The sequence below is a fragment of the Mustela nigripes genome, chromosome 1 (assembly GCF_022355385.1).
Source record: "Mustela nigripes isolate SB6536 chromosome 1, MUSNIG.SB6536, whole genome shotgun sequence".
Lineage (NCBI taxonomy): Eukaryota > Metazoa > Chordata > Mammalia > Carnivora > Mustelidae > Mustela > Mustela nigripes.
The window spans coordinates 181,659,347-181,686,074 of record NC_081557.1 but is presented as its reverse complement, the minus strand read 5'-3'; the positions used below and the strand labels follow the sequence as shown (position 1 = coordinate 181,686,074).

The 26,728-nt window shown below is 39.4% G+C and overlaps 1 protein-coding gene across 1 annotated transcript in view; it reads left to right on the top strand.

Moving 5' to 3' along the window:
* The window catches only part of PRDM5 (PR/SET domain 5), a 219,983-nt gene that overhangs the window by 7,610 nt on the left and 185,645 nt on the right, over window positions 1–26,728 (top strand). The window contains exon 2 of the mRNA XM_059377917.1: window positions 19,181–19,264. Coding sequence (XP_059233900.1) covers window positions 19,181–19,264 — 84 coding nt within the window. The remainder of the gene's footprint in view (window positions 1–19,180; window positions 19,265–26,728) is intronic.

Sequence of the window (26,728 nt, the reverse complement as noted above, 5' to 3'; positions counted from 1 at the left end):
ACAAGCCTGCAAAGTGGCCATTATTATCCTTGTTTTATAGTTGAGGGAATGGATTTTGAGAAAGGTTGTATCAATAATAAGTGCATTAATCAGAATTTGAACTCAGATCATTCCATATATCCTTCTCACTGAAAAAAAAAGTTTTTTTTCCCCTATACTGATAAACTTTGTCCATGCTCATAAAACACAATATGGACACACATCCACTTGTACACTTTCAAAAAATTACGTTTTTTACAAAATGAGGACATTTTTTGAGTTTTGAACAAAAATGAGAAAAGAGTAAACTAATTTCATCATGGAACATTTCCTGTCCAATAGTATCTTATGGGAGTCCCTTCAAATCATCTACTTTGGCTGTAATTTATTATTTTTAATGACTGAATATATTTTATGCTCACAATATGCCATAATTTCCATTTATGAAGATCGTATTTTATATAGTTAATTGTGATCAAAGTCTGTACTGGCCATTATGAGTACAGTAGTGGATAAAATAGAAATTATGGCTCTTGTGGAGCCTGCATTCTACTGAGAAGAGAAACTAAACAGTGAACATATTAGATGAATTTTATACTACGTTACAATGTGATAAGTGCTATGGAAAAAAGAAAAGGTAGGGCCAGGTATGGAAGACTTGGCAGAGTGCATGAATATGGGTTTGGGGATGTTAGTATGAATAGGTGGTCCAGTGAGTCCTCACTAAGCAAGGGAGGTTTGGTTAGTGACTTAGAGGATGGGAGAAAAGTAGACTTCTAGGGGAAGTGCATTCTAGGCAACAGCCAGAGCAAAGGCCTTGAGGTGGGATTTTGCTTGTTGACAAGGAGGCCAGTGAGGCCAATGAGGCTGGAAGGGAGTGAGCAGAGAGCACGTACTAGGGGGAGGTCAGAGAATTAGTGAAGGAAGGTATAATAAGCCACGTTTCTTTCTTTCAGCCATCATGACGATGTCAACTTTTCTTTGAGTGAAAACAGTGAGCCCCTGCAGACCTTTGAGCAGAGGAGTGACATGATCTGGCTTGAGTTTATCAGGAGTCCCTCTGACTGCTATGTTGAGAATAGCCGGCCACAGGGCAAGTGTGTACCTGCAAGACTTGCTAGGATTCTGCTGCAGTGATCTGGCTGAGAGAAGATGGTGGCTTAGACCAAGATAGTGCCTGTTCTGGGAGGGTAGTTTGAAGATAGCAGTGACAGAATATGCTGATGAGTGAGGGAGACAGAAAGGGCAAGATCGAAGATGAGTCTAAGAATTTTATTTTATTTCTTTTCAGCATAACAGAATTCATTGTGCTCCATGCAATACGTGCCCTCCCTAATACCAACCCCTTCCCACACCCCGCCCCTTCAAAACCCTCAGATTGTTTTTCAGAGTCCATAGTCTCTCATGGTTCACCTCCCCTTCCAATTTCCCTCAACTCCCTTCTCCTCTCCATCTCCCTATGTCCTCCATGTTATTTGTTATGCTCCGCAAATAAGTGAAACCATATGATACTTGACTTTCTCTCCTTGACGTATTTCACTCAGTATTATCCCTTCCAGTCCTGTCCACGTTGCTGCAAAAGTTGGGTATTCATCCTTTCTGATGGAGGCATTATACTCCATAGTGTATATGGACCACATCTTCCTTATCCATTCGTCTGTTGATGGGCATCTTGGTTCTTTCCACAGTTTGGCGACTGTGGCCATTGCTGCTATAAACATTGGAGTACAGATGGCCCTTCTTTTCACTACGTCTGTATCTTTGGGGTAAATACCCAGTAGTGCAATTGCAGGGTCATAGGGAAGCTCTATTTTTAATTTCTTGAGGAATCTCCACACTGTTCTTCAAAGTGGCTACACCAACTTGCATTCCCACCAACAGTGTATAAGGGTTCCCCTTTCTCTGCATCTTCTCCAAAACATTTTGTTTCCTGTCTTGCTAATTTTGGCCATTCTAACTGGTGTAAGGTGGTATCTCAATGTGGTTTTAATTTGAATCTCCCTGATGGCTAGTGATGATGAACATTTTTTCATGTGTCTGATAGCCATTTGTATGTCTTCATTGGAGAAGTGTCTGTTCATATCTTCTGCCCATTTTTTGATATGATTATCTGTTTTGTGTGTGTTGAGTTTGAGAAGTTCTTTATATATCCTGGAAATCAGCCTTTTGTCTGTACTGTCATTTGCAAATATCTTCTCCCATTCTGTGGGTTGCCTCTTTGTTTACTGCTTCCTTTGCTGTGCAGAAGATTTTGATCTTGATGAAGTCCCAAAAGTTCATTTTCGCTTTTGTTTCCTTTGCCTTTGGAGACATATCTTGAAAGAAGTTGCTGTGGCTGATATCGAAGAGGTTACTGCCTATGTTCTCCTCTAGGATTCTGATGGATTCCTGTCTCACGTTGAGTTCTTTTATCTATTTTGAGTTTATCTTTTTGTGTATGGTGTAAGAGAATGGTTGAGTTTCATTCTTCTACATAGAGCTGTCCAATTTTCCCAGCACCATTTATTGAAGAGACTGTCTTTTTTCCACTGTATATTTTTTCCTGCTTTGTTGAAGATTATTTGACCATAGCATTGAGGGTGCATATCTGGGCTCTCTACTCTGTTCCACTGGTCTATGTGTCTGTTTTTATGCCAGTACCATGCTGTCTTGGTGATTACAGCTTTGTAGTAAAGCTTGGAATCAGGTAACGTGATGCTGCCAGTTTTATTTTTGTTTTTCAACATTTCCTTAGCAACTCGGGGTCTCTTTTGATTCCATACAAATTTTAGGTTTATTTGCTCCAGCTCTTTGAAAAATGCTGGTGGAATTTTGATTGGAATGGCATTAAAAGTGTAGATTGCTCTACGCAGTATATAGACATTTTAACAATGTTTATTCTTCTGATCCAAGAGCATTGAATGGTCTTCCATCTTTTTTTGTCTTCTTCAATTTCTTTCATGAGTGTTCTGTAGTTCCTCGAGTACAGATCCTTTACCTCTTTGGTTAGGTTTATTCCCAGGTATCTTATGGTTTTTGGTGCTATAGTAAATGGAATCGATTCTCTCATTTCCCTTTCTGTATGTTCATTGTTAGTATATAAGAAAGCCACTGATTTTTGTACATTGACTTTGTATCCTGTCATGTTACTGAATTGCTGTATGAGTTCTAGTAGTTTGGGGGTGGAGTCTTTTGGGTTTTCCATAGAAGTATCCTGTCATTTGTGAAGAGAGAGAGTTTGACTTCTTCATTGCCAATTTGGATACCTTTTATTTCTCTTTGTTGTCTGTTTGCTGTTGCTAGGACTTCTAATACTATGTTGAACAAGAGTGGTGAGAGTGGGCATCCTTGTCGTGTTCCTGATCTCAACAGAAAGGCTGTGAGCTTTTTCCCATGGAGGATGATATTTGCTGTGGGTCTTTCATAGATAGATTTTATGAAGTTCAGGAATGTTCCCTCTATCCCTATACTTTGAAGCGTTTTAATCAGGAACGGATGCTGGATTTTGTCAAATGCTTTTTCTGCATCAATTGAGAGGACCATGTGGTTTTTCTCTCTTCTCTTATTGATCTGTTCTATCACAATGGTTGATTTGCGAATGTTGAACCATCCTTGTAACGCAGGGATGAATCCCATCTGGTCATGGTGGATAATCTTTTTAATGTGCTGTTGGATCCTGTTTGCTAGGATCTTGTTGAGAATCTTAGCATTCATATTCATCGGTGATATTGGTCTGAAATTCTCCTTTTTTGGTGTGGTGATCCCCTGGTTTGGGGATCAGGGTAATGCTGGCTTCATAAAAAGAGTCTGGAAGTTTTCCTTCTGCTTCAATTTTTTGAAACAGCTTCAGGAGAATGGGCCTTATTTCTTCTTTGAAAGTTTGGTAGAATTCCCCAGGGAATCCTTCAGGTCCTGGGATCTTGTGTTTTGGGAGGTTTTTGATCACTGCTTCAATCTCATTACTAGATATTGGTTATTGAGGTTGTCAGTTTCTTCCTTGTTCAATTTTGGGAGTTTATAGTTTTCCAGGAATGCATCCATTTCTTCTATATTGCTTAACTTATTTTCATATAACTGTTGATACTAACTTCTGGTGATTGTTTCTACTTCCTTGGTGTTAGATGTGATCTCTCCCTTTTCATTCATAATTTTATTAATTTGAGCTTTCTCTCTTTTCTTTTGGATTAGTGTGGCCAATCGTTTATCAATCTTATTCTTTGAAAAAACCGGCTTCTAGTTTCATTGATACGTTCTACTGTATCTCTGGTTTCTATCTCATTGATCTCTGCTCTAATCTTGATTATTTCTCTTATGTGTGGAGTTGGTTTAATTTGTTGTTGATTCTCCAGTTCTTTAAGGTGTAGAGACAGCTGGTGTATTCTGGCTTTTTCAATTTTTTTGAGGGAGGCTTGGATGACTATGTATTCCCCCCTTAGGACCGCCTTTGCAGTATCCACTTTGGACCAAAGTGACTTCATTCTCTTTGGTTTTCCTGAATTGTTTAAGTTCTTCTTTGATCTCCTGGTTGATCCAAGCATTCTTAAGCAAAGTGATCTTTAGTTTCCAGGTGTTTGAATTCCTTCTGAACTTTTCCTTGTGATTGAGCTCCAGTTTCAAAGCATTGTGATCTGAGAATATTCAGGGAATAATCTCAGTCTTTTGGTATGGGTTGAGTCCTGATTTTTGACCCAGTATGTGGTCTGTTCTGGAGAAGGTTCCATGTGTGCTTGAGAAGAATGAGTATTTTGTTGTTTTAGGGTGGAATGTTCTGTATATATCTATGAGGCCCATATGGTCCAATGTGTCATTCAATTCTCTTGTTTCTTTATTGATTTTCTGCTTGGATGATCTGTCTATTACTGAGAGAGGCATGTTAAGATCTACTATTAATGTATTCATATCAATATGACTCTTTGTCTTGATTAATAGTTTTCTTATATAATTGGCTGCTCCCATATTGGGGGCATACATATTTACAATCATTAGATCATCTTGGTGGATAGTCCCTTTAAGGATTATGTAGTGTCCTTCTGTATCTCTGATTACAGTCTTTAGTTTAAAATCTAATTTATCTGAGGGGCGCCTGGGTGGCTCAGTGGGTTAAGCCTCTGCCTTCAGCTCAGGTCATGATCCCAGAGTCCTGGGATTGAGCCCTGCATCGGGCTCTCTGCTCAGCGGGGAGCCTGCTTCCTTTTCTATCTCTCTCTCTCTCTCTTCCTACTTGTGATCTCTGTCTGTCAAATAAATAAATAAAATCTTTAAAAAAAAATCTAATTTATCTGATATTAGAATAGCTACCCTGGCCTTCTTTTGAGTCTCATTGGCATGAAAGATGCTCTCCATCCCTTCACTTTCAGTCTGGGTGTATCCTTAGGTTCAAAATGGGTCTCTTGTAGACAACATGTGGATGGGTCCTGTCGTTTTATCCAGTCTGCAACCCTGTGTCGTTTTATGGGCGCATTTAGGCTATTCACATTGAGAGTGATTATTGATAGATAAGTTTTTATTGACCTAGTGTTACCTTTGGAGTCTTTCTTTCTGTAGATTGTATCTATATTTCTGTTCAATGATATTCTTAGGATTTTTCCTCTTTTATGGACCCCCCCCCCCTTAATATTTCCTGCAGTGTCGGCTTGGTGGTAGCATACCCTTTTAAGCCTTGCCGGTCTTGGAAACTATCTCTCCATCTATTTTGAATGTCAGTCTTGCTGGATAAAGTATTCTTGGCTGAATGTTCTTCTCATGTAATGCCCTGAATATATCTCTCCAGCCCTTTCTGGCTTGCCAGGTTTCTGTGGACAGGTCTGATGTTATTCTGATGGGCTTTCCTCTGTATGTAAGGAGCTTCTTTGTCCTAGCTGCCTTCAGAAGGGCTTGTCTACAATTGTAATTCTTCATTCTTACTATTAGGTGTCTCGAGGACTTTTGAGAATCTATAATCTTGGGGGGAGACCGTTCTGCCTCTGGTACATGAACGTGGGTTCCATTCGTGAGATTGGGAAAATTTTCATGGAGAACTTGTTCTGCTATATCTTCTAGACTTCTTTCTTTCTCCTCCCTTTCAGGGATTCCAATAATTCTGACGTTGGAACGTTTCATGGCATCATTTATTTCCCTGATTCTGTTTTTGTGGATTCTAAGCTGTTTGTTCCAGGCTTCCTCCTGATCCTTTCTCTCTATCTGTTTGTTCTCCAGATCACTAATTCTATTTTCTGTCTCAGTTACCCTAGCTTTTAGAGAATTTAGACTAGTTTGGAACTCATTGAGAGCATTGTGAATATCATCCCTGGTGGCTTTCAGGTCTGCCCTAAACAATTCCGTTTGGTCATCCATGGCTTTCTCCAACCTAGCCATTGCCTGGATAATTGTTAGCCTGCATTCCCTTTCCGACATATTGTCTATGTCGATAGCCATTAGCTCTGTTGCAGAAGGCCTATCCTCTGTATTTTTCTTCTGTTGGCATTCCTCCTCTTAATCATTTTGTTGAGAGATGGCTGAACAGATGTAGCTGGGTGTATTGACCATGGTGCAGTCAAGGTGCACCCTGGAACGCTTCTGAGCAAACAGGAGTCCCCACCCAAACGAAAGAAAAAAGAAAGAAAGAAGTAAAGAAAAAGAAAAACAGAGAGAGAGAGAGAGAGGAAAAAAAAAAGAAAGATAAAAGAGAAGGCTCAGCCCAAATGGGCCCCAAAGTAAGATTTATGATGTATACAAACAAAAAAGACTGATAAAATTATATGACAAGAGGAATATATATATATATATACATATATATGTATATATATATATATATATGAGCAAAAAAAAAAAAAAAGAATCTGGTCAAAAAGAACCCTAAGTATAAGATTTATATACTATCAGGACAAACACAAATACACAGAAACACTGGCGGAAGAAAAAGGTGGGAGAGTGGTTATAAATTCTCACTGTGGGCGAGGAAGGTTATTTTGATTCTTCCTGGATGTATTTTGATATCTTTGTTGAAGGACTCAACTTTCCTAAGTTAAAGGAGGATTAAAAATTGCTTTTCCTATAGGGGTAGCATTGATTGGGGAAAGGGGATTATCTTGAAGTTTAACTCTATGTGAATATTAAAAAATAAAAATAAAAAAGAATAAACTAAACTGAACTAAAATTTAAAAAAAATTAAAAAATAGAAAAACAAAAGAAAAACATGGGTATATGTATTCAGATTAAAAGGTTATTATGGAATTTGATGTACTGGACATCTCACTGTGATGGTAAATAGGTTAAAAAATTATCTAGGGGTGCCTGGGTGGCTCAGTGGGTTGAGCCGCTGCCTTCGGCTCAGGTCATGATCTCGGGGTGCTGGGATCGAGTCCCGCATCGGGCTCTCTGCTCAGCGGGGAGCCTGCTTCCCTTCCTCTCTCTCTCTCTGCCTGCTTCTCTGCCTACTTGTGATCTCTGTCTGTCAAATAAATAAATAAATAAATAAAATAAATTATCTATATATATAAAAAAAATGAACCAGAATAGTGGGAAGGAATTAAAAATAAAAGTTGCATCTATGAAGTAGTGATGGTGGTTCTCTTGTCATCTCTTTTTTTTTTCTTCTTTTTTTTTCCTGGTTGGCTTTCTGGGGGAGGGGCCTGCCACAGGGGTTTTCAGGCAGTGTTCCCTGAGTTAAGTACTCCTGCTCTCCTCAAGGGGGTGGGCTCTGAGGAAACCAGTTTTTCAGGCTTTTGTTCTCTGAAGGTTTTTTTTTTTTTTAATTATATTTATTTATTTGACAGAGGAAGATCATAAGTAGGCAGAGAGGCAGGCAGAGAGAGAAAGAGAGATAGAGAGAGAGAGAAGCAGGCTCCCTGCTGAGCAAAGAGGCCGATGCGGGGCTTGATCCCAGGACCCCGAGATCATGACCTGAGCTGAAGGCAGGGGCTTAACCCAGTGAGCCACCCAGGTGCCCCTCTCTGGAGGTTTTTTTTTTTTGTTGTTGTTTAAAGATTTTATTTATTTATTTTACAGACAGAGATCACAAGTAGGCAGAGAGGTAGGCAGAGGGGGCACGGGGAAGCAGGCTCCCAGATGAGAAGAGAGCCCGATGTGGGGGCCCGATCCCAGGACCCCGGGATCATGACCTGAGCCGAAGGCAGAGGCTTTAACCCACTGAGCCACCCAGGTGCCCCCTCTCTGGAGGTTTTTATGTTTGTTTGTTCGTGTTTTTTTTTTTTTTTTCTCTCTTGCCTTGGCAGCTTTTGATGGTTTTTGGAGGTTTAGAGGAAAGCAAACTGCACCCTGACCTCCCTCTCAGAGAGAAGCATCAGTCTGTTGCCCTCTGGGTGCTGCAGAGCACATAAATTCCCCCTTGGTTGCTGGCAGAGCACATTCCGAGTCGTGGACCCTGGGGACACAGGAACTCCTGCTTGTACCCAAAACCACAACAGCGGTGGCTGTCTGGGCAGCTCCGGACTGCCAGAGAGGTTCCAAGCAGTGATCGCACACTGTGATTTTCCCTCTGGCCCGGGGCTGGGAGTGCCTGGTCTTTCTGGATCCGAGAGCGCTGGGCTGGTGCCTCTCTCAGGGGAGGGTGCACGGTGTGACTCGGACTCTGATAGCGTGGCTCAGAACTCGCGTGGGGACTGCAAAACGGCTGTGTTTCTGCTGGCTGGCGAGGCTCCCATACCCTCAAGGGAGCCGGACCCCAGGCGCTCTCAGACACGCCGGCGGCTCAGGGACTAAGACCTGGTTTCTCAGCCGCACTCTCTCTGGCTCAGTGCCAGGGGTGGCTGTCCTGAGTCCGGGGACTTAAACCCCTGTCCCTGTCCCTAACCTCCCCGGAACCGATTCCCACAATCCCCCCCCCCCCCCCCCCCCCCCCCCCACCCCCCCCCCCCCCCCCCCCCCCCCCGGGGCCAAATCCTTTGCTCTTTTTGAGTGCTTTCAACCAGACTCCAAGTTAATGCTGGTCCCCAGACGCAGGGCATTCTTGTATTGGGGTATTACTTTCCAATTGGTCGCCTCAGGTGGCTCCCTCCTCCTTTTGTTTATCTTCTGATATCAGTCCGATGTTCCCACTCCACTTTACCTGCCTACGGGTGTCTTCTGCCCACATACAGATCCAGAAGTGTATAATTCTGATCTCAGGCTGATTTCATGGGTGATCAGAGTTCTTTGGTAGGTAATCATCTCACTTTAGGGTACAGGTTGAACCGGTGCCTCCTCCTACTTCCCCGCCATCTTTAAGGATTTTAACTTGAGAAGTTGGAAGGGTTGGATTGTCTGTCAGCAGCTGAGACTGATCTAGATTGTGGGTGGAGCAGACTTGAAGAGGGTGGATCAGGAACTCAGATGAAGGCAAATGGATTTTAAGGTTTCTGTCATCAGTTGACTTTCAGAGCAATTAAAAAATAAGAGGAATTGTTTTCCTTACTTATCTATATATAAATTCTAACATTTCTGGAGCTCTTAACTATTTTGTTTTGAAATAAGTTTCTGTCTGGTATCATATTCTTTATGCCTGAGCCATATTCTTTGAACATTTCTAATATCACAGTTTGTTGGCAATTAATTTTCTGAGTTTTCAGTTGTCTGAAAAAGTATTTTCCTATGTTCCCAAGGTTGACAGTTTATTTTTTTCCCCGTTACATTATAGATGTTGCTTATTTGTTTTTGTTTGTGTGTTTGTTTTTGGCTTACATAGTGTTTGATTAGAATTCTGCTCTAAGTCTTACTTTGTACATAATGTCTTTTTTTTTCCCTCACTTTCAAGATTTTTCTAGTTTTCTTTGTATTTTAGAAGTTTAAATATGATGTGTCTGTGATTAAAAAAACTTTCTTAATATGTGGTTTGATGTCTTTTATCATTTATTGGCCTTTTGTATTATAGTTTAGGAATGATACTCTTTTTAAATTCTTGGGGGATATTTAACTTAAAATAGTTTTCAAATGACTGGCTTTTTTTTTTTTTTTAAGATTTATTTTTAAATAAATAAGAGGGAGAGGGAGAGAGAATCTTAAGCAGGCTATGCACTGAGCATTGAGATACACATGGTGCTCGATCCCACCACTCTGAGATCATGACCTGAGCTGAAACCAAGAGCTGGAGGTTTACCCACCTTTGTCACCCAGGTGCTCTAAAATTAATGGTATTTAAAAAATAGTCTTACTTTTATTTTTATTTTATTTTGTTTTATTTCAAGTTCTTACTTAAATTCTAGTTAGTGAACATGTGGTAAAATTGGTTTCAGGTGTAGAACTTGATAATTCATCACTTATATATAATACCCAGTGCTCTACACAAGTGCCCTCTGTAACAGCCATCACCCATTTAGGCTCTCTCCTGCCCATCTCCCCCCATTAACCCTCAGTTTTTTCTCCATAATTAAGAATCTCTTATGGTTTGATTCCCTCTATCTCTCTTTTCTTTTCCCTTCCCTTATGTACATCTGTTTTGCTTCTTAAATTCCACAGTAAGTGACATCATATAGTGTTTGTCTTTCTCTGACTTATTTCACTTACCATAGTGCCTTCTGCTTCCATCCATGCCGTTGCAAAATGGCAAGATTTCATTCTTTTTGGTGATGGAGTAATATTCTGCTGTGTATATATGTTTATACATATATGTATATATACACATATATATACCACATCTTCTTTATCTATTCATCAATTGATGGAAATTTGGGCTCTTTCCATAGTTTGGCTATTGTTAATAAGGGTGCTGTAAATATCAGGATGCATGTTCCCCTTGAATGTTGAAAACCCAAAAGACTCCACCTACTATTTTTATTACTTAATCTGTCCAGTTTTGAAAGAGAGATTTTAAAGTCTTCCACTTTAGTTCTTCATATGTATATAATATACGTATGTATTATATAGTAGATATGTATCTTTTTTGGTGAAAAGTTGGCTAATTTTTAAATTATTTTGATAAATATACATAGCTTAAAACTGGCCATTTTAACGATTTTTTTATTGAACTATAATTAACATACAATCTTTTATTGGTTTAAGGTATACAACAGATTGATTCAGCCACTCTGTACATTACTCAGTACACACCACAATAAGTGTTATCATGTCAATACATCATTATTACAATATTATTGACTGTATTACCCATGCTGTATTTTTTACCTTCATGACTTATTTTATAACTGAAAGTTTGCACATATTTAGTATTCTTATACTTCTGTTTTCTTACTCTTATATCTTCTTCATAAATAATGTTTTTTTGTTACTGTATAATAATTACTATATAATTCTGTTTACTGCATTCAGCAATTAACTTAATTCTTGTCTGAAAACGACACTGTTGCCTTTGTTTGTATCTCTATTCATTTAAATTCGCTTTTATCATTTTCTTTTATATTTTATAATTGTGTAGCTAGATTATATTTCATAATGCAGTATTACAGTCTCATTTAATAAGAGAATTTAACTCCTTCATATTTAGGTTAATGGCTGCAATAGTTGATTTCATTCTTGTCATCTTTATGTTCATTGCTTATTTTATATTGTTAACTTATAATTTTCCTTATTTTGCTGTCTGTTCAAGTCACTGTTCATTCTTTTTTCCCCTCTAATTACTTTGTTAGTTCTACTTTTTCTTTAGTGATTTACTTACTCTTTCCCTCTTTCACAGTCAGATGGATGATTTTTTTTTTGGTCTGATAGGTAGAGCTTAGATATTTTTCCCACAAAAACACACAATTTCTTCAAAGAGGTGTTCTGTTTCCCTCTCTCTTCCCTCTTCTTCTTCCCTCCCCTGCTACCACACATGGTGTGCAACTTTTGGGATGGTTTTGCCTTCTTGCTGTTCTTCCCAAACAATCCTTAGGTTCTCATGAAATGGTGTGTTACTTAATAAAATATCTTTGAAAAGTACATCCCTGTTGTTTCAGGAGTTGTTAGTTAACCCTACATAGTCTAAATACTCTCTTGTCATTTATTTGTATGCCTATGCCAGCTACTCATATATATTTTTTTCCTTGTCATTTTCTTTCCTTTGTTCTGGTTCATTTGTTTATTTGGAGACTTTTTGTGATTCTTTTTCTCATCATCATGTGGCTAATATTCTCTCTGAATCTGTGTATATCATCAAGTAGCTCTTCCTCCACCTGACTGTAAAGGATTTCCTGACTGGGTGAGTGATTTTCAGGTTAGTCTATTTCTCTTTCAGCTCATTCTCTAAAAATATTTAGTTGGAAAATCATTGTTTTTGTTTGTTTTCCCACTCTTAAAAGTGTGCGTGTGTGTGTGTGTGTGTTTGAATACTCTACTTGAATTTCTTTAAATTCCCTTCTTCTCTTGAGGTATTCTTTTTTTTTTTTTTTAAGTTTTTATTTATTTATTTGACAGAGATCACAAGTAGACAGAGGGGCGGGCAGAGAGAGAGGAGGAAGCAGGCTCCCTGCTGAGCAGAGAGCCCCATTTGGGTCTGGACCCCAGGACCCTGGGATCATGACAAGCTGAAGGCAGAGGCTTTAACCCACTGAGCCACCCAGGCGCCCCTTGAGGTATTCCTTTTAATTAAAGTATTCTGTCTCCTGAAGAAGTTCTATTTTACAGAGTGTGGTTCTCATTCTCCTCCCTGATCTTTCTCTCTCAGGCAGCTGGGCTTCTTTGTATAGGCAGTCTGCCTCGGTTGTTTTACTGAAGCCCAAGATCAGGTTTTAGAAAACCCTCTGTGGTGTCAGTCCTTCCTTATATGCAAAGGGGTCTGTATGACCATGAACCTGCTCTGGCAGACAGGCTGTCTGGTCTTCTTGTACTTTCCTGTACTGCAAGCCTAGAGAAGACTGGGCTGTGGCCCCCTCCCCCCATCTCTGGCTTTCCAAAATTTTCTCTGCATTCTCTAGTTTCCAGCCCTCAGTGCTGGCTCTTCTGCTGTTTTCCAGTTTATTACTTAGTCTACTGGAGAAAATGCCTCACACATGTTCTTTGCCGGAACCAAGACTTCACTTAGGTTCGGTTGACCAGACATGCTAGTAGCAGTTGTTTTGCTCAGGAGAAGCCAGTAGCTTAGGGTTGGAGTTAACAGGAAGGTGCTCTATGCAGGGCACCATATACCCAGGATCTTCCCTTCCTCACAATTCTCTGGCATTTCCCATTTCATTTTTATTTTATAAGGGACTCGTTTCATAAAGAATGATTCTGTTATGTCTTGGGCATTTCTTTTCCTTGACATTTGTTCTATCAGCTGAGAGTGATAGAGACAACTTAAGTAATCTAAACCTTGGGGTTATGTTCTCCCTATAACAAGAAGTTGGCATGTAGGCATTTACTGCTATCAGTTCATAATATGTTGGGGTGGAACTGTTTGCATTCTCTTGGCCTCCAGGTGGCTGCTTTAGCTTCAGCTATCGTGCTTTTATTCCAGGTGGGGAGAAAGAGGTAGGAGCCATGGCCCTAAGGTATCCTTGCCAGCTGACTTAGCTCTCCTGTTAAGAGCTTTTGTGGTAGTTCATATAATGATTTCTGCTTGCATGTTGTTAGCTCTCTTCCCTATTTAAGTGGAAGCGGGTAAATGTAGTTTTTCTACCTGTATACATTAGTACCTTCAACAAGGTCAGCATTCCCATACTAAGGATATAGTGAAGCGATTTGTCTCTGCCCCGATAGTCATAGTAGAGAAAAAAGATTGGATATTTTTCATACTGAACTTTTTAGAAACACACTTTGCTGAAGGGCTAATTGTACTGCAAGAGTAACACATGCATAGTAGTTTAACATTGAAATATAATTATGTTCCAAGTGGGACCCTAGACTTCTTCTGTGAAAAATTACCGTTATTTCACATATGAATGATTCAACTGCAATTGATTCACTTTAATATAATTTATTTCATTTATAGGTATATTTTTTTATTCACTGAGCCAGTTCAAAGTAAATTACAGACATTACGATAATTTTTTCCCTCAATATTTCTGTATGAGGACATTCTCCTAAATAGCCATAATATCATTTTAACATCCAACAAAAATAACAGTAATTTCCTAACGTCTTCTCATTCCAGCCCATATTCAAATTACTTTAGTTGCCTCCAAAATGTTTTTATAGCTGTTTGGTTTTTGAACCAAGATCAAATCAGGGACCACCGATTACATTTGGTTTTGGCCATCAGATCTCTTAACTGTCTCCCTTTTCCTCTTCCCCTTTTTAATAATAGTGGCTTTCTGAGGAGATCAGGCTAATTGTAGAGTATCTCAATCTGGATTTATCTGATTGTTTTCCCAGGACTTTATTTAATGTATTTCTCTCTCTTCTGTATTTCTTGAAATCTGGAAGTTAGGTATAGATTAATGTGTTGATGTGTTTCAATCAATTACTGTTTTGTTCTCTTTGATTCTCAGATTGTTTTATTTGGGACTGGGGAAGCTCTTTCTAATAGTATTTAAGAGTTAGAAGGAATCTTAAAAATCAGGTACTCTAAATCCCTACCTTTTATAGGTGAGGAAACCGAAGCTTAGAAGTTCCTGACATCCTGATGTGTCACAGCTGATTAGCTGTGCAGAGCAGGAATCAGGGTCCAGATCTCTAGAAGCCTCAGCGAGTGCTTTTCCCACTGTTCTGAAAGAGAGCTTTGCAGTAAATCTTGCTTTCAGCTTCTTACCAATATTAAACAAAATGAGAGAAAATGGCTCATGTATAATCATACACTTTTGTTTATTAAAAGTTATTGTCTAGTCCAGTGGGCGGCCTATTGGGTAGATCCATTAACTGCCTTGTTTAGAAACAGCAAAGAAGCACCATTGCAGGCTGGGAACTGGGCAGATCTGAGATGTGAGTTTACCTTGACCATTTTGCTGTCTACAGGTTGAATTTGTCTTGTGGTCATACTTTGATCTGCAGAGTTTTGACAACTTGGAATTCATTGCCGACTTAGAAAAGTAGTGATTTCGTGTACATGTTTGAGTTGTCAGTGTCTCCAAAATACTTGTAGATTCCTAGCAACATTGTGATACAGCAATATTTGGTTGCAGTGGTCCTGCCTTTCTAGCTTGCCTCCCAGTCCGTCCCTAATGCATCCTTTACATGTTTGTTGTTGGATGACAGATCCTGTGCTGCTCTCGGGCCTGACCTTGTAAGCATTTGAGATAGTGACCCCTTAGAGAGAGTGATCCCTTAACATAAAGAATCCTAGGAAAATTCTTGACAATGAAGGTAACATCAGTAATGTTAAAATCATACATGAACAGCAAGAAGACAGTACTACTGACAGTTTTCCTGCTGCTAATAGATTTTCAACAGCTTAGTCACAGAGAGTAAAACCAATCATGTCAGCCAAAAATTTTTGAATTTTCAAGAAGATATAGTTTGATATACTGGTTTTCTTCCTGTCATTGGTTGTAAACCTCACTTTTGGTGTTAGTTATGCTAATGCATATGTATATATAGTTTAATTATAATGAATCATATGAAAATTTTTCATTTTGTAGGTTGAAAATGTCAAATATTGGTAATTTCATATGGTTCAACTAAAAAAACATAATCACATATAGTTGGGGTGTGTACCCCAAATCTTCCTTTTACAGGTGGGTTACCCAAGCAGATTTGAAGCCCACTAAAGTAGAAGAGGCTTACTCTTAGGTTAGACTTCACATGGGTAATGGTAAGTGAATAAAGCAGAATATGCAGTAAAATTACAATTAGAAGAAAGTGCTGTTTGTATAGTAGAAACAAGGATGAACAAGGAGTTAGAAAAGGGGTGGATAGCATGGTAGGATCCTTAGGGAGATCTTCAGAGTGAGAGTGGGTCCAGTAAGTACAAAATTTTCCTCTAAAGTCAAATATAAATTGTTTTAATTATTTGTACTTTTTTCATACCGTAAGCACTAAGGATAATTAAGAGTTGGCTATTTACATTTTTGTAATCTTGGAGCTACAGGAACTCAAGTTTAGTTGATCAGATCATGCTAATATACTCACTGGCCTACTTAGAAATTTGCCTTCTCTTTGTATGTTTTTTTTTCTTTGTATGTTTTTATGTCATTGTTTCTCAAACTGTATAGCAAGCTATTAATGAGTTGTGAAGTTAACTTATTGGGTCAGAGCTGGTATTTTTGAAAAAGTGAAGTGAAAGTGCATAACATAACCAGAAGAGTAAGAGTAGTATTGTTTCAAAAAATTTATATTTTAGTTTTGTGTGTTTCAATGTGTTCATGTGACTATGCCAAGTTGCTATACAAAATGTATTTCTTAACTGTGGGTTGAAGAAAAAAGTTGAAAGCCATTTTATTCTAGTTTGGTATTTTGAGTTTAGGATAGAGTGCTTGTTCATTGTTAATAGTGAGGCTTTAAAATCAGAGTCCCGATTCTTATTTTGAATTTTCAGATCTGTAATTCTTTTAATAATCTTCCTAGAACGCAACCAAGCAGTCTTTTTAACTGATTCCAGTGCACTTATTTGGGTTCCCATCCCTCCTCTTCAGTCCTTTGAACACTGCTGACTTGATTTTTTTTTTTCCCTTCCCAATGTGTACTGCAGGGAGAAACTGACTGGCATGGGTAGATCAGTTGCATTAGAAAGTGTGTACTTAGATTATTATCTTCTGTAATGATTGATAAACACTAAATATGTGGTTAGGTGTAGTGAAAAGGTGAACTACCTGCATTAATACCAAATCCTCAAATTTATAACCAAAAACACACCTTATTTTTTGGTCTGTCTTCCATGTTGGCTATTTATTTATTTATTTAAAAGACTTTATTTATTTATTTGACAGAGAGAGATCACAAGTAGGCAGAGAGGCAGGCAGAGAGAGAGGAGAAAGCAGGCCCCCTGTAGAGCAGAGAGCCCAATGCGGGGCTCGATCCCAGGACCCTGGGATCATAACCTGAGCCGAAGGCAGAGGCTTTAACCCACTGAGCCACCCAGGCGCCCCCCAAATTGGCTTTAACAGCAATCCGTCAGTTTCGTCACTCAGTACAAGAGTCCATGTATCGAGTGACTACTATGAGCAAGGTAAGGATGGCCCATGTAGTTGTTAAAGGTTGTAGTTAATGGAAAGTAAGAAGAGAGGGGTGAGCTGCCTGGGGATTGGGTCATCCAATTATTGTGAGGGTTTTGAGTGGTGGTGTGGTGAAGCAGACAGTGCCTGAGCAGAATAAACCAGTGGTTCTAAGCTTTTCTCTGATCTTTGCTCGGTGGTTGATCTTATCAAGCAGGTTACTTAAACTGTTTGATTCTCCATGTCCTTCACTGTTAAATGGGGAAATTCCCACATAGTGTTATTTGGAGTGTGACCCATAGTAGTTCAAGTATTATGTATTAATTGTATTAAATGTATTAATTCCCTTCCCCTATTCTTTCATTTCTTTTCTTTTTTTTTTTTTAAGATTTTATTGATTGATTGAGAGAGCACTTGAGCCCACACAAGTGTGCCTATGTACGAGGTGGGGGTGCAAACATAGGGGGATAGAGAGAGGGAGAAAGAAGTGCAGAGCCTGACACAGGACCCTATCTCACGACCCAGGAGTGCAGAGCCTGACACAGGACCCTATCTCACGACCCAGAGAATGTGACCCGAGCCTAAATGGGGAGTCAGATGCTTAACGGACTGAGCAACATAGGCGCATCATTTCTTCAATTACTTACACAGCTTTTCTTAACTGCCATTAAATACTGATAAGGTCTCATGTTGAGGTGAAAAATGACTACTTTTAAAAGGAAAGCATCTTTGGGGCCATGGTAGCTGCTTGAGAATTGATGCCTAGTGCTTAGTCTTAGCATGAAGTGGTTAGTGAGGCAGGAAGAGTGGAAGAAGCAGAGCTGGCTTTCAGCCTCTGAAATTTGCTTGCTAAACTTTGTATCAATAACTCCATGTTACTATAAATAGCAGTCTTCTTGTTTCTTTGATGTGCTTGTGCCTGGGTTATATTAGGATTATAATCTTGATTTGAGGAATATTTGTAGCTATTTTTTATCCCTAAATTAAAGAATGTGTCTTCTGGGTGCTACCATTTTGATAGCTTCTCAGGACCTCTTGTCTTTAGTTGTAGAATGAAGGGCTGGGTTAGTTAGCTGTAATTCCTTTAAGCTTTAACATGTTACTATTTCCAGGAGTTGGGTTATCTGTTGTTCATTAAGTAATTTCTATTCCTGAAAGCATTGCTTTGGTTGGTGGTTGCTTTTCCCTCCAACAGTGTTTATCAAGTTCCCCGGAGATTTTTTTTTTTTTAAGATTATTTATTTATTTATTTGACACAGATCACAAGTAGGCAGAGAGGCAGGCAGAGAGAGAGCGAGAGAGAGGAGGAAGCAGGTTCCCTGCTAAACAGAGAGCCCGATGTGGGGCTTGATCCCAGGACCCTGGGATCATAACCTGAACCAAAGGCAGAAGCTTTAACCAACTGAGCCACCCAGGTGCCCCACCCTGGAGATTTAATTGGAGTTTTCTTTGTCTTAGGAAGGGAAGGGTTCCACTGAAGACTGGCACAGGCGGGCTTGGAGGTCTCTCAGGAAGGCACACGTGGCTCAGTGTTCTCTGCACACATTTTGCAGAAGGTGTGGCTGGACAAACCCAGCCCCACTCCGTGTCTCTACAAACTCTGCTTTGGTTGCCTTTGTTGAGAATACAATGTCTCTTGCCTTGGAACCCTCCTCACAAGCAACTGCAGGAGCCAGCCCCTGTGCTTCTCACCTGGGAACCTGTGAAAACGCTGCTCCCCATGCCCCACTCTGAGCGATTCTTATTCTAATAAGCCCAGGATTCTGAATTTGAAATAAGTGTCCATGTTGATTCTCTTGCCAGGTGGGCTCTAAAGCCTGCCTTTTGAGAACCTCTGGTTTCCAGTGTGCTGCCTTGGCTGTTGGAAAGATTGACAGGGGAATTTTAACTTTATTTATGAACAATCTTCCTCTGAGAATGGCAAGCCTACTTCTTTCTTGTTCATAATTGGGATGAATTTGTGATTTTTATGGAAACCAGGTGATTTTCTGCCTGGTGGGCTTGTCTCTCAAGTCAGACAAAACTCAGTGCTTGTCATTTTAAGACCACTTGCCAGAGGCCTTGTCATAATTTGAATGTTATACAATTTAACCCTTTTATGTTGGCTCCTGTATTGTGGATTCAGGCTCTTAAGCTAAAAACAGATTAAGTTGGATTTTAATATGTAAATATTTTGTGTTGTATAAATTAGGTAATACTTTAAATGTATCTCACTCATTGGGCATGCAGATTTGGAGGAAAAAAACAAGTTTATTTTAGTAACTTGATTATTGCACTAATCCCTTTTCAATGTAATCATCACTACTCAGGGTGAGAAGTTTGGACCCTTCGCTGGAGAGAAGAGAATGCCTGAAGACTTGGATGAAAATATGGATTACAGGTTGATGTGGGAGGTAAGGATGACCTTGTTATTTTAAAATTTAATGTTTTTCTTTATACTATTCAGTGCATTTACAAGGCTAAATTAATAGGTATTGATTCCAGTTGACTACTTAAATGCTGGAATGTTTCACTTTTAAGGGACCCGAGTAACTTTAAAGTTTAGCATTGAAAAAATACTGTTGAAATATCTTACTAGACAATTCTTCTAGAACTCTGAAGTTTACAGTTTATCATTGAAAAAGGAGTTTTCATGCATAAGGATGTTTGGATTATAAAATAAGCATGTTCTTGGACTGGATTAAGAATTTAATTTCTGTAAATGAAATTATACCTTTCCTTTAACTTTTATTTCCCAGTTGTAATTCTGATTTCTTAGAAACAGTTCTGAGCTCTGTGTTGGAATGAAAACACCACTATATTTCAAGAACTGTGATTTTGTGGATAGTCTTTTGCAATCTGAAATTTCCCTAATGCAGGGATCTGTATATGCAAATGTACATCTGTATAAGAATTTTCATCTTAGTTTATGCCAAGTATATTTGTTGCAGTTCTTTTCTAGTCATTAGAAAAAGAAGGGCCTGAGGGAGAGAAATAGAGAAGTAAAGGTATAGAGATTGTTGAAGCAAACACTTGGAAAAAACTAATTTCCAAGAACTGTATTTGGTGGGTTCCATGAGTAGGGTAGGGCTGAGAAGTAGGATCAGTAAATCAGAAAGGGATAGAATCAAGAGGTAGAGGCTTACACATAAAAAGTGAAATAAGTCAAGCAGAGAGTCAATTATCATATGGTTTCACTTACTTGTGGCGCATAAGGAATAACATGGAGGACTTTGGGAGATGGAGAGGAGAAGTGAGTTGGGGGAAATCTGAGGGGGAGACAAACCATGAGAGACTATGGAGTCTGAGAGAGGAATGGAGGGTTTTGGAGGGGAGAGGGAGAATGGGTGAGCCTGGTGGTGGGTATTAAGGAGGGAATGTATTGCATGGTTCACAGGGTGTAGTACATAAACAATGAATTTTGGAACACACACACACACAAATAAAATAAAATTAAAAAAAGTCTCTGAATGTGTATTTGTCACTTTGAGTCTGCAGAGCAACAGAACCAATAGGTTGGAGATATATAGATATAGATATAGGTTTTTTTTTCAAAGAATTGGCTCACACGATTTTTGGGGTAGCAAGTTGGAATCTATAGGGCAGGTTTTCAGGCTGGAAATTCAGATAGGAGTTGACTTTGCAGTCTTGAGGCAGGTCTCAGTTGACAATTAAGGCCTTTGATTGGATGAGGGCCCACCATATGCAGCATTGGTGGTAATCTCCTTTACTTACAGTCAACTGATTGTAGGTCTTAACCACATTTGCAGAAAACCTTTACAGCTACAATTAGTGTAATAGTTGATAAATAACTGGTTACTATAGCCTAGCCAGTTTGACTCAGAAAGCCATCGTAGTGTATTACCTGCAAACAAAATACATTTTTAATCATCATCCATATTGCTAAAACTGCTGGTGGTGGGGAACGGTGCTTGAGGAAGAGATTCTTGAAAGATTTCTACAGTGCGGGTGATGGAAAATGGAAATTCATACTATAGTCCTCACTAGAAGTGGAAAATGTTTTTGATTTGCCTGATTTAACAAGCTGTTTTAGTTGTTTATTTTATAAATATAAACATATTTTTGGCGTCTTTCACTATTTTTCTATAAGGTCTTAATTTTTTCAGTAAATTTTTTTTTTTATTGTGAAGGTTTTCAGAAATCAAATCTATGTGACAAAAAGATTGCCTAAATAAGTCATAAACATACCAATAGCAGTTATTTAAGAGGTTGTTAATGGCTTTTGAGGTTTGTTCTGAAAATTTTAGTGTGATGAGTTCATGTTTTGCACAGCTGGTTATGAATTGTGAAGCAGATAATGATTGTAATTTTTATTTTGAAAGAAATCCTTGCCTATAGAAAATGCAGGCAGGCTGTTTGTGAACTGGTCCGTAGCTGACAGTGCAGCAGCGGATCACCCTTCTCCTGGGCCGTTAATGATTTTACATTAGTACTTGTTTTCACACACCCCTACCCCTGTCCTCTCACTCTGCTGCCCAAAGAACTATTGATTTTATACATTGTAGGTTCAGGTAATGTTACATTCACTTAGTGATTGCTCGTCTCTGTTTTATTTTACTTGCTATTTAATGTCCGGATTTTGAATAAGTAATATTTGTACTTCTTATGCAACTCAGAAGAGTATTGATAAGAGTCTCCCCTGGTGAGCCTGTTCTTTTCACCTAAGACCTTTGATCCTTTTAACCCCTTAGTTCACATGGCCTTCTACTCCTTCCTCTAGTTCTTTCTCTTCCTAGTCTGGTTTTCAGTTTAGATAGTCAGCCAGTCTTTGCTCTGCTTCTGGCGGCTTTGGGGGTGGGGGGTGAGGGGGTGGGGAGCGGGTGGGTTTGGGGGCAGGACAAGGGAAAACCTCTCAGTAGTTTGCCTTCTGGGGGGAATATTTAAAAAACAATTAACATCTTTTGAATTCCTAGCCTTAATACTATTACTTTTAAGTTAACCGAATGAGTTGCTTCTCAGCCTTGATTTTTCAAGTGAAGTCCATTGTTGTTGTTTGGCTTTGGAGGTGCCAGACTCAGAAGGAGCAGAGAGAAAGGAGAATAACTGCTCCTTCTTCAGTTTTCCCTTCATGGAGCCATTTGAGTCTTTTCAGAGGGAAGTAGTGAGCTTACCCTCTCCGATGGGTGCTTTGGGACTGGTTATTTAAGTCATTTCTAATTTGGCAGATAGCTACAAAGTGAACCGCCTGGTGTTCTCAGACAGGTTGTCCTTCTCCAGCCAGTAGTTAATCTTGTCTAGTGTGGTTATGGGACATGAACCAGATCCTTAGGACAGTCTAGAAAATGGTGTCATGTGAAAGAGCATGTAGCATAGCCCTTTCTCAGTCTCTCTTTACACTTGGCTTATGGCCAGCAGTTCTGGTGGAGAAGGCCAGGAACCCTTAGGTGGCCATTTCATGCCAAAAAACTTGGAAGGCCCGGTTAGGAATGAGCCTACATGTGTATGCGAGCCCCTGTGGATATAAAGGGATCGAATGGGATCAGTTGATACTGTCTGCTGCAACCTCCTTCTCTTCCTCCAAAAGTACAGGTTGGAAATTTATTGATGCCCACTGCTTCAGAGAATTCACCAGCACCTCAGCCTCGTTCTGTGTTGGCCACCAGAATTTGAAATTCAGGTCTGAAGAGACTCAGTCTCATCTGTCCTTAAGGCTTGTTGGTAACCTCAGATTTTTGCTTTTCATTTAGAATTAAGTGCATTGATAGAAGATTTCTTTCTTTCTTGGGCCTGAGGGCAATCACAGAGCTTGAGGTTGGAAACCAGTGCCTGATAGTAAATACTTCCTTCCCTTGGATCATATAGTGGCACGAGCCCAGGTGTCTGTATTGCATTCTATTCTGTAGAAAGTCTTTTCGTCTACTTCTTTCCAGGTCATTTGGAGCTTGCAGTATATTTCCTTCCAGTCTGTACCTGCTCAAACTTGCTCTAAGACCAAAATCCATTCATGTATTGTGGCTAAAACTCAATCATCCTTTGTTTTGTAATCTCTAAGAGCTCTTTTTCTATAATACCTTCTTCAGTATTTCAAGGCATAGTGCAAATACTTCCTCTTTAGGCTCTGGGTTATTATGCTTCCTGCACATACATACCTTTAAATTTTGTAGAATACAATACAGATTGTACTTTTTCCTCACCTGCCTATTATTCAGGTATTCCAGAGTGGCTGCTGGTGAATCCAGTGTTTGCTTGAATCCTCCACAAACACCTACCTTCTGTTTTCAGTGGGTCTTCCTTTCCTTTTCCAAGGCATCCCTTTGTATTGCCTATAGGAAGTTTTTGTCTAGAAACTGGTTTGGTAAGTTCTCAAAACTCGGTGTCCTCCTGCTATTTCCGGTGGAGTCATTTGTTCCTATACTTTGCATCTATTGTGAGATCACAAAGGACTCAGTCCCATCCCCCTTCTCCTACTCATGCTGGGTGCATGTTCCTCTCAGTCTTTGAACATTTCAGCAGGTGTAGTTGGGTACTCAGTGGTGTGATCTGATGCAGGTTGAGCCAGAAAACGTGCTACAGTTTAGTACTACTGATGGGTAGTCATACAGAGGATGGGCGTCTGGACAAATTGGTCTTGCGGTTAGCTAGTTAAGAACTCAACATGCAGAATCCCAGAGAACCAGGTAAAACCTGGAGAGTCAAGTAAAATATCTAAATTCTGGGTGATGTTTTTATAGGAAAATATAAAATCTCTCTGACTTAGATACGGGTTGATTTCTTGCTATTAAGCCTTAGAAGAAACGTGTCTACAATTTGGTAGAAAAGTAATCTCTCTGCGTTAAGGAGACAAGCAACACAAGACTTAAACTTTGCTTTTTGAAAAGTCTGTGCTCCTACTCTTAAGGAGCTTGTGGTTTTGTAAGGATTCCAGAAGTAACACATTGTAGGGTGCATGTATGAGAGGAATCAGCTTTACTTGTATGATTGTGACTTAATGACATTTAAAAAATTTTACATTTGTTTACTTTTCTAAATCTATTGCCTTGAGGATTGATGAGGAAAACTACATTTTTTACATCTGGGCCTAGCGGAATTACCAGGGCTATTAGTCATTACATTCTGCTTGGTAGCTGTATATTACAAAATGCAAAATATCAAATAATTGTAGTTTTATTTATTTTATTTATTTATTTATTTATTTATTTATTTTTGTCAGTAGAAAAGGTTTTGTATCTCTGGGTAAATAACATGCTTTCAGCTAGGGAAATATGATGACAAGATTTGTGTTTATAAGAATTGTTAATGTCCTACAGTTAGAGTAAATTATTATTTCAAAATAAATGTATATACCAGGTGAACTGGGGCCCCTTCAGTGATTGCTCTTTAAATATGGTTTTTTTGGGGGAACTTCTTTCCCAACCCCCAGACCTTACACACTGGCGATGTGTCCTAATTAATAACCCTTCTGTTTCTCTTTGGTTCTAGCCAAGGAAGAATAGATAGGAGCCAGTTGAAGATTAAAATATCTACCTCATTACTGAGCATTGAGTAACTTCTAAGTTCTTGGCTCCAGAAGACCTGGATTGGAGAATATGACTGGAACCCATGGTCAGAGTGGGGACTTTGTATTCTGCTTCTTAAATCCTGGTCTTTGCAGGCAAGAGGGGCCTGCAGAGTAGGTTCTGAATATATTTGCCCTTCGACTGAGATGAGAAGTGTGGCCTGACTCCCAGGCTTTGTTTGTAGCAGAGTCAGAATGTGGGAGACCAGAGAGAGAGCCTGGATAGAGACAGACAGGTCTGCAGCCTGCTGTAGAAGGCACATCCTGAGACTGAGGGTAGGTCTCCTTACTACAGCAGGGAGTCAGACAGAGAGAGGAATGACCATCAGGGTCTCAACAGTCAAATGAAGGCAAGGAACCATGGAGAAACCCGAGAAAATATAGCTCCCAATTTCTCTCTCTTATAGAGGAGAAAGTAAGGAAACATGAAGAGAGGGGAGTAAGAGTTTTTGACTAAGAATATGTAAATGTAGAATTCGTTTTTTTCTTCTCTCATACTGAAAAACAATAAGGACATTTAGAATATTTACAGAGAAAAAATGGGCATTGTCTTTTTTTTTTTTTTTTTTTTTAAGATTTTATCTGTTTATTTGACAGACCACAAGTAGGCAGAGAGGCAAGCAGAGAGAGACATGGGGAAGCAGGCTCCCCGCCCAGCAGAGAGCCGGACTCGGGGCTTGATCCAGGTCCCTGGGATCATGACCTAAGCTGAAGACAGAGGCCTTAACCCACTGAGCCACCCAGGCGCCCTGGCATTGTCTTTACATGACAAAAGTAGTCATGATAAGTGAAGCATGATAGCGTAAGTAAGAATACCAGGGTCAGTCAATATTTAGCCTGATTTTACCCAGAGGATTCAGTAAAGCCCTTGTTCTCTTGGGACTTGTGTTTTAGTAGGGAAAGTTAGACATAAAACATCCTTAATATGTAATATGATATGAAGAAATGAAATGATATAAAGAAAATAGGGCAAGAAAATGCATGTCAGATAGGAACTTGAACACATCAATATTACTGCTGAGATCTATGAAGACAGATTCAATACAAAGGTGATTTGCATAATATCAGAGCTGTTGTAGCAGGGAATACCAGAATGTCTAAGGTTCTAGAGGGAAAATGTGGAGAGGTAAAATGACAACCTGCAGCCTCTTTTCACTTGGGATATTGGATTCTGGATTATAAACAAGAGTCTGAACATCTGATTTCAGCCCATGTAGAGCTGAGTTGTTTGAGCATAGATGAACAGGTAGAGATTAGAGCTCTAAAGGAACTAAAAACATTGCTGATTCCCCTTCAAGACATTTGCAGAATTATGAAACTGCACAGCAGAATGCTAAAGTTCAGTCACACACTTTCAAAAAGTGGAATGTATCGGTGCCTTGGTGGTTTAGTGGTAGAATTCTCGCCCTCCAAGAAGTGGAGTGTCCTGCAATTTCATGTTGCTGAGGAGGGGCTCTCTGCACAGCGCTTTCAGTTGGAAGCACTGCAGTTCTGTGTTGTAGGAATGTCCTTGACTGAGAATGGCTAAAGCCCGCCACACCTGCAACCCAGCCTCCAGTGAGCTCACTCCCTAATTAGTTTGTGATGAATGCTTTCTACTCTGCCTGGCAGAAGTCAGAGTAGACCTACTCTGGAGAAACATATTACCTGGATTCTCCAAAGTTTCTTAATATACAGCATCCAGCACTTAATTAAAAATGACTCAGTGCTAAGAGGGGTGCCTGGGTGGCTTAGGCACACGTGAGGCCAATCTGACTCTTGGTTTCAGCTCAGGTCATGACCTGAGGTCATGAGATTGAGCCCTGCGTTGGGCTCCAAGCTCAGCACAGTCTGCTTGAGATTCTCTCCCCCTCCCTTTGCCTCTCGCCCTGCTCTCTCTTTCTCTGTCTAAAATAAATAAATCTTTTAAAAAAATGACTTGATGCTAAGAGATAGGATCATATGACTAAATCTGAAAGAAAAGCTGGACCATGGAAACTGACTTAACACATTTCAGATATTGTATTCAGATATTGATTAAAATTAGCAAATGAGGCCTTCAAAATGATCATGACTGATATGTTCTAGCAAACGAAGGAAAGATGAAACAGATGAAATAACGAGATGGGGAATTTTGCCAAAAAAATTAAGATGTATAGATGTCAAGTGGACATTCTAAGAGAGAAAAAATATAATAACTGAAGCTGAGAACTCAGTAATTGAATTAGATATTAGATATGACAGAGCAAATGATAGGTTTAATGAGAAAAAAAAGTCAATAGAAAATAATGAAAAGGAAGCACAGGGACTAAAAATAAATACATGAGACAGTGAACATATCTAATATATCTGTAATGTTACGACTTTTTAGCATTTGAAGGGC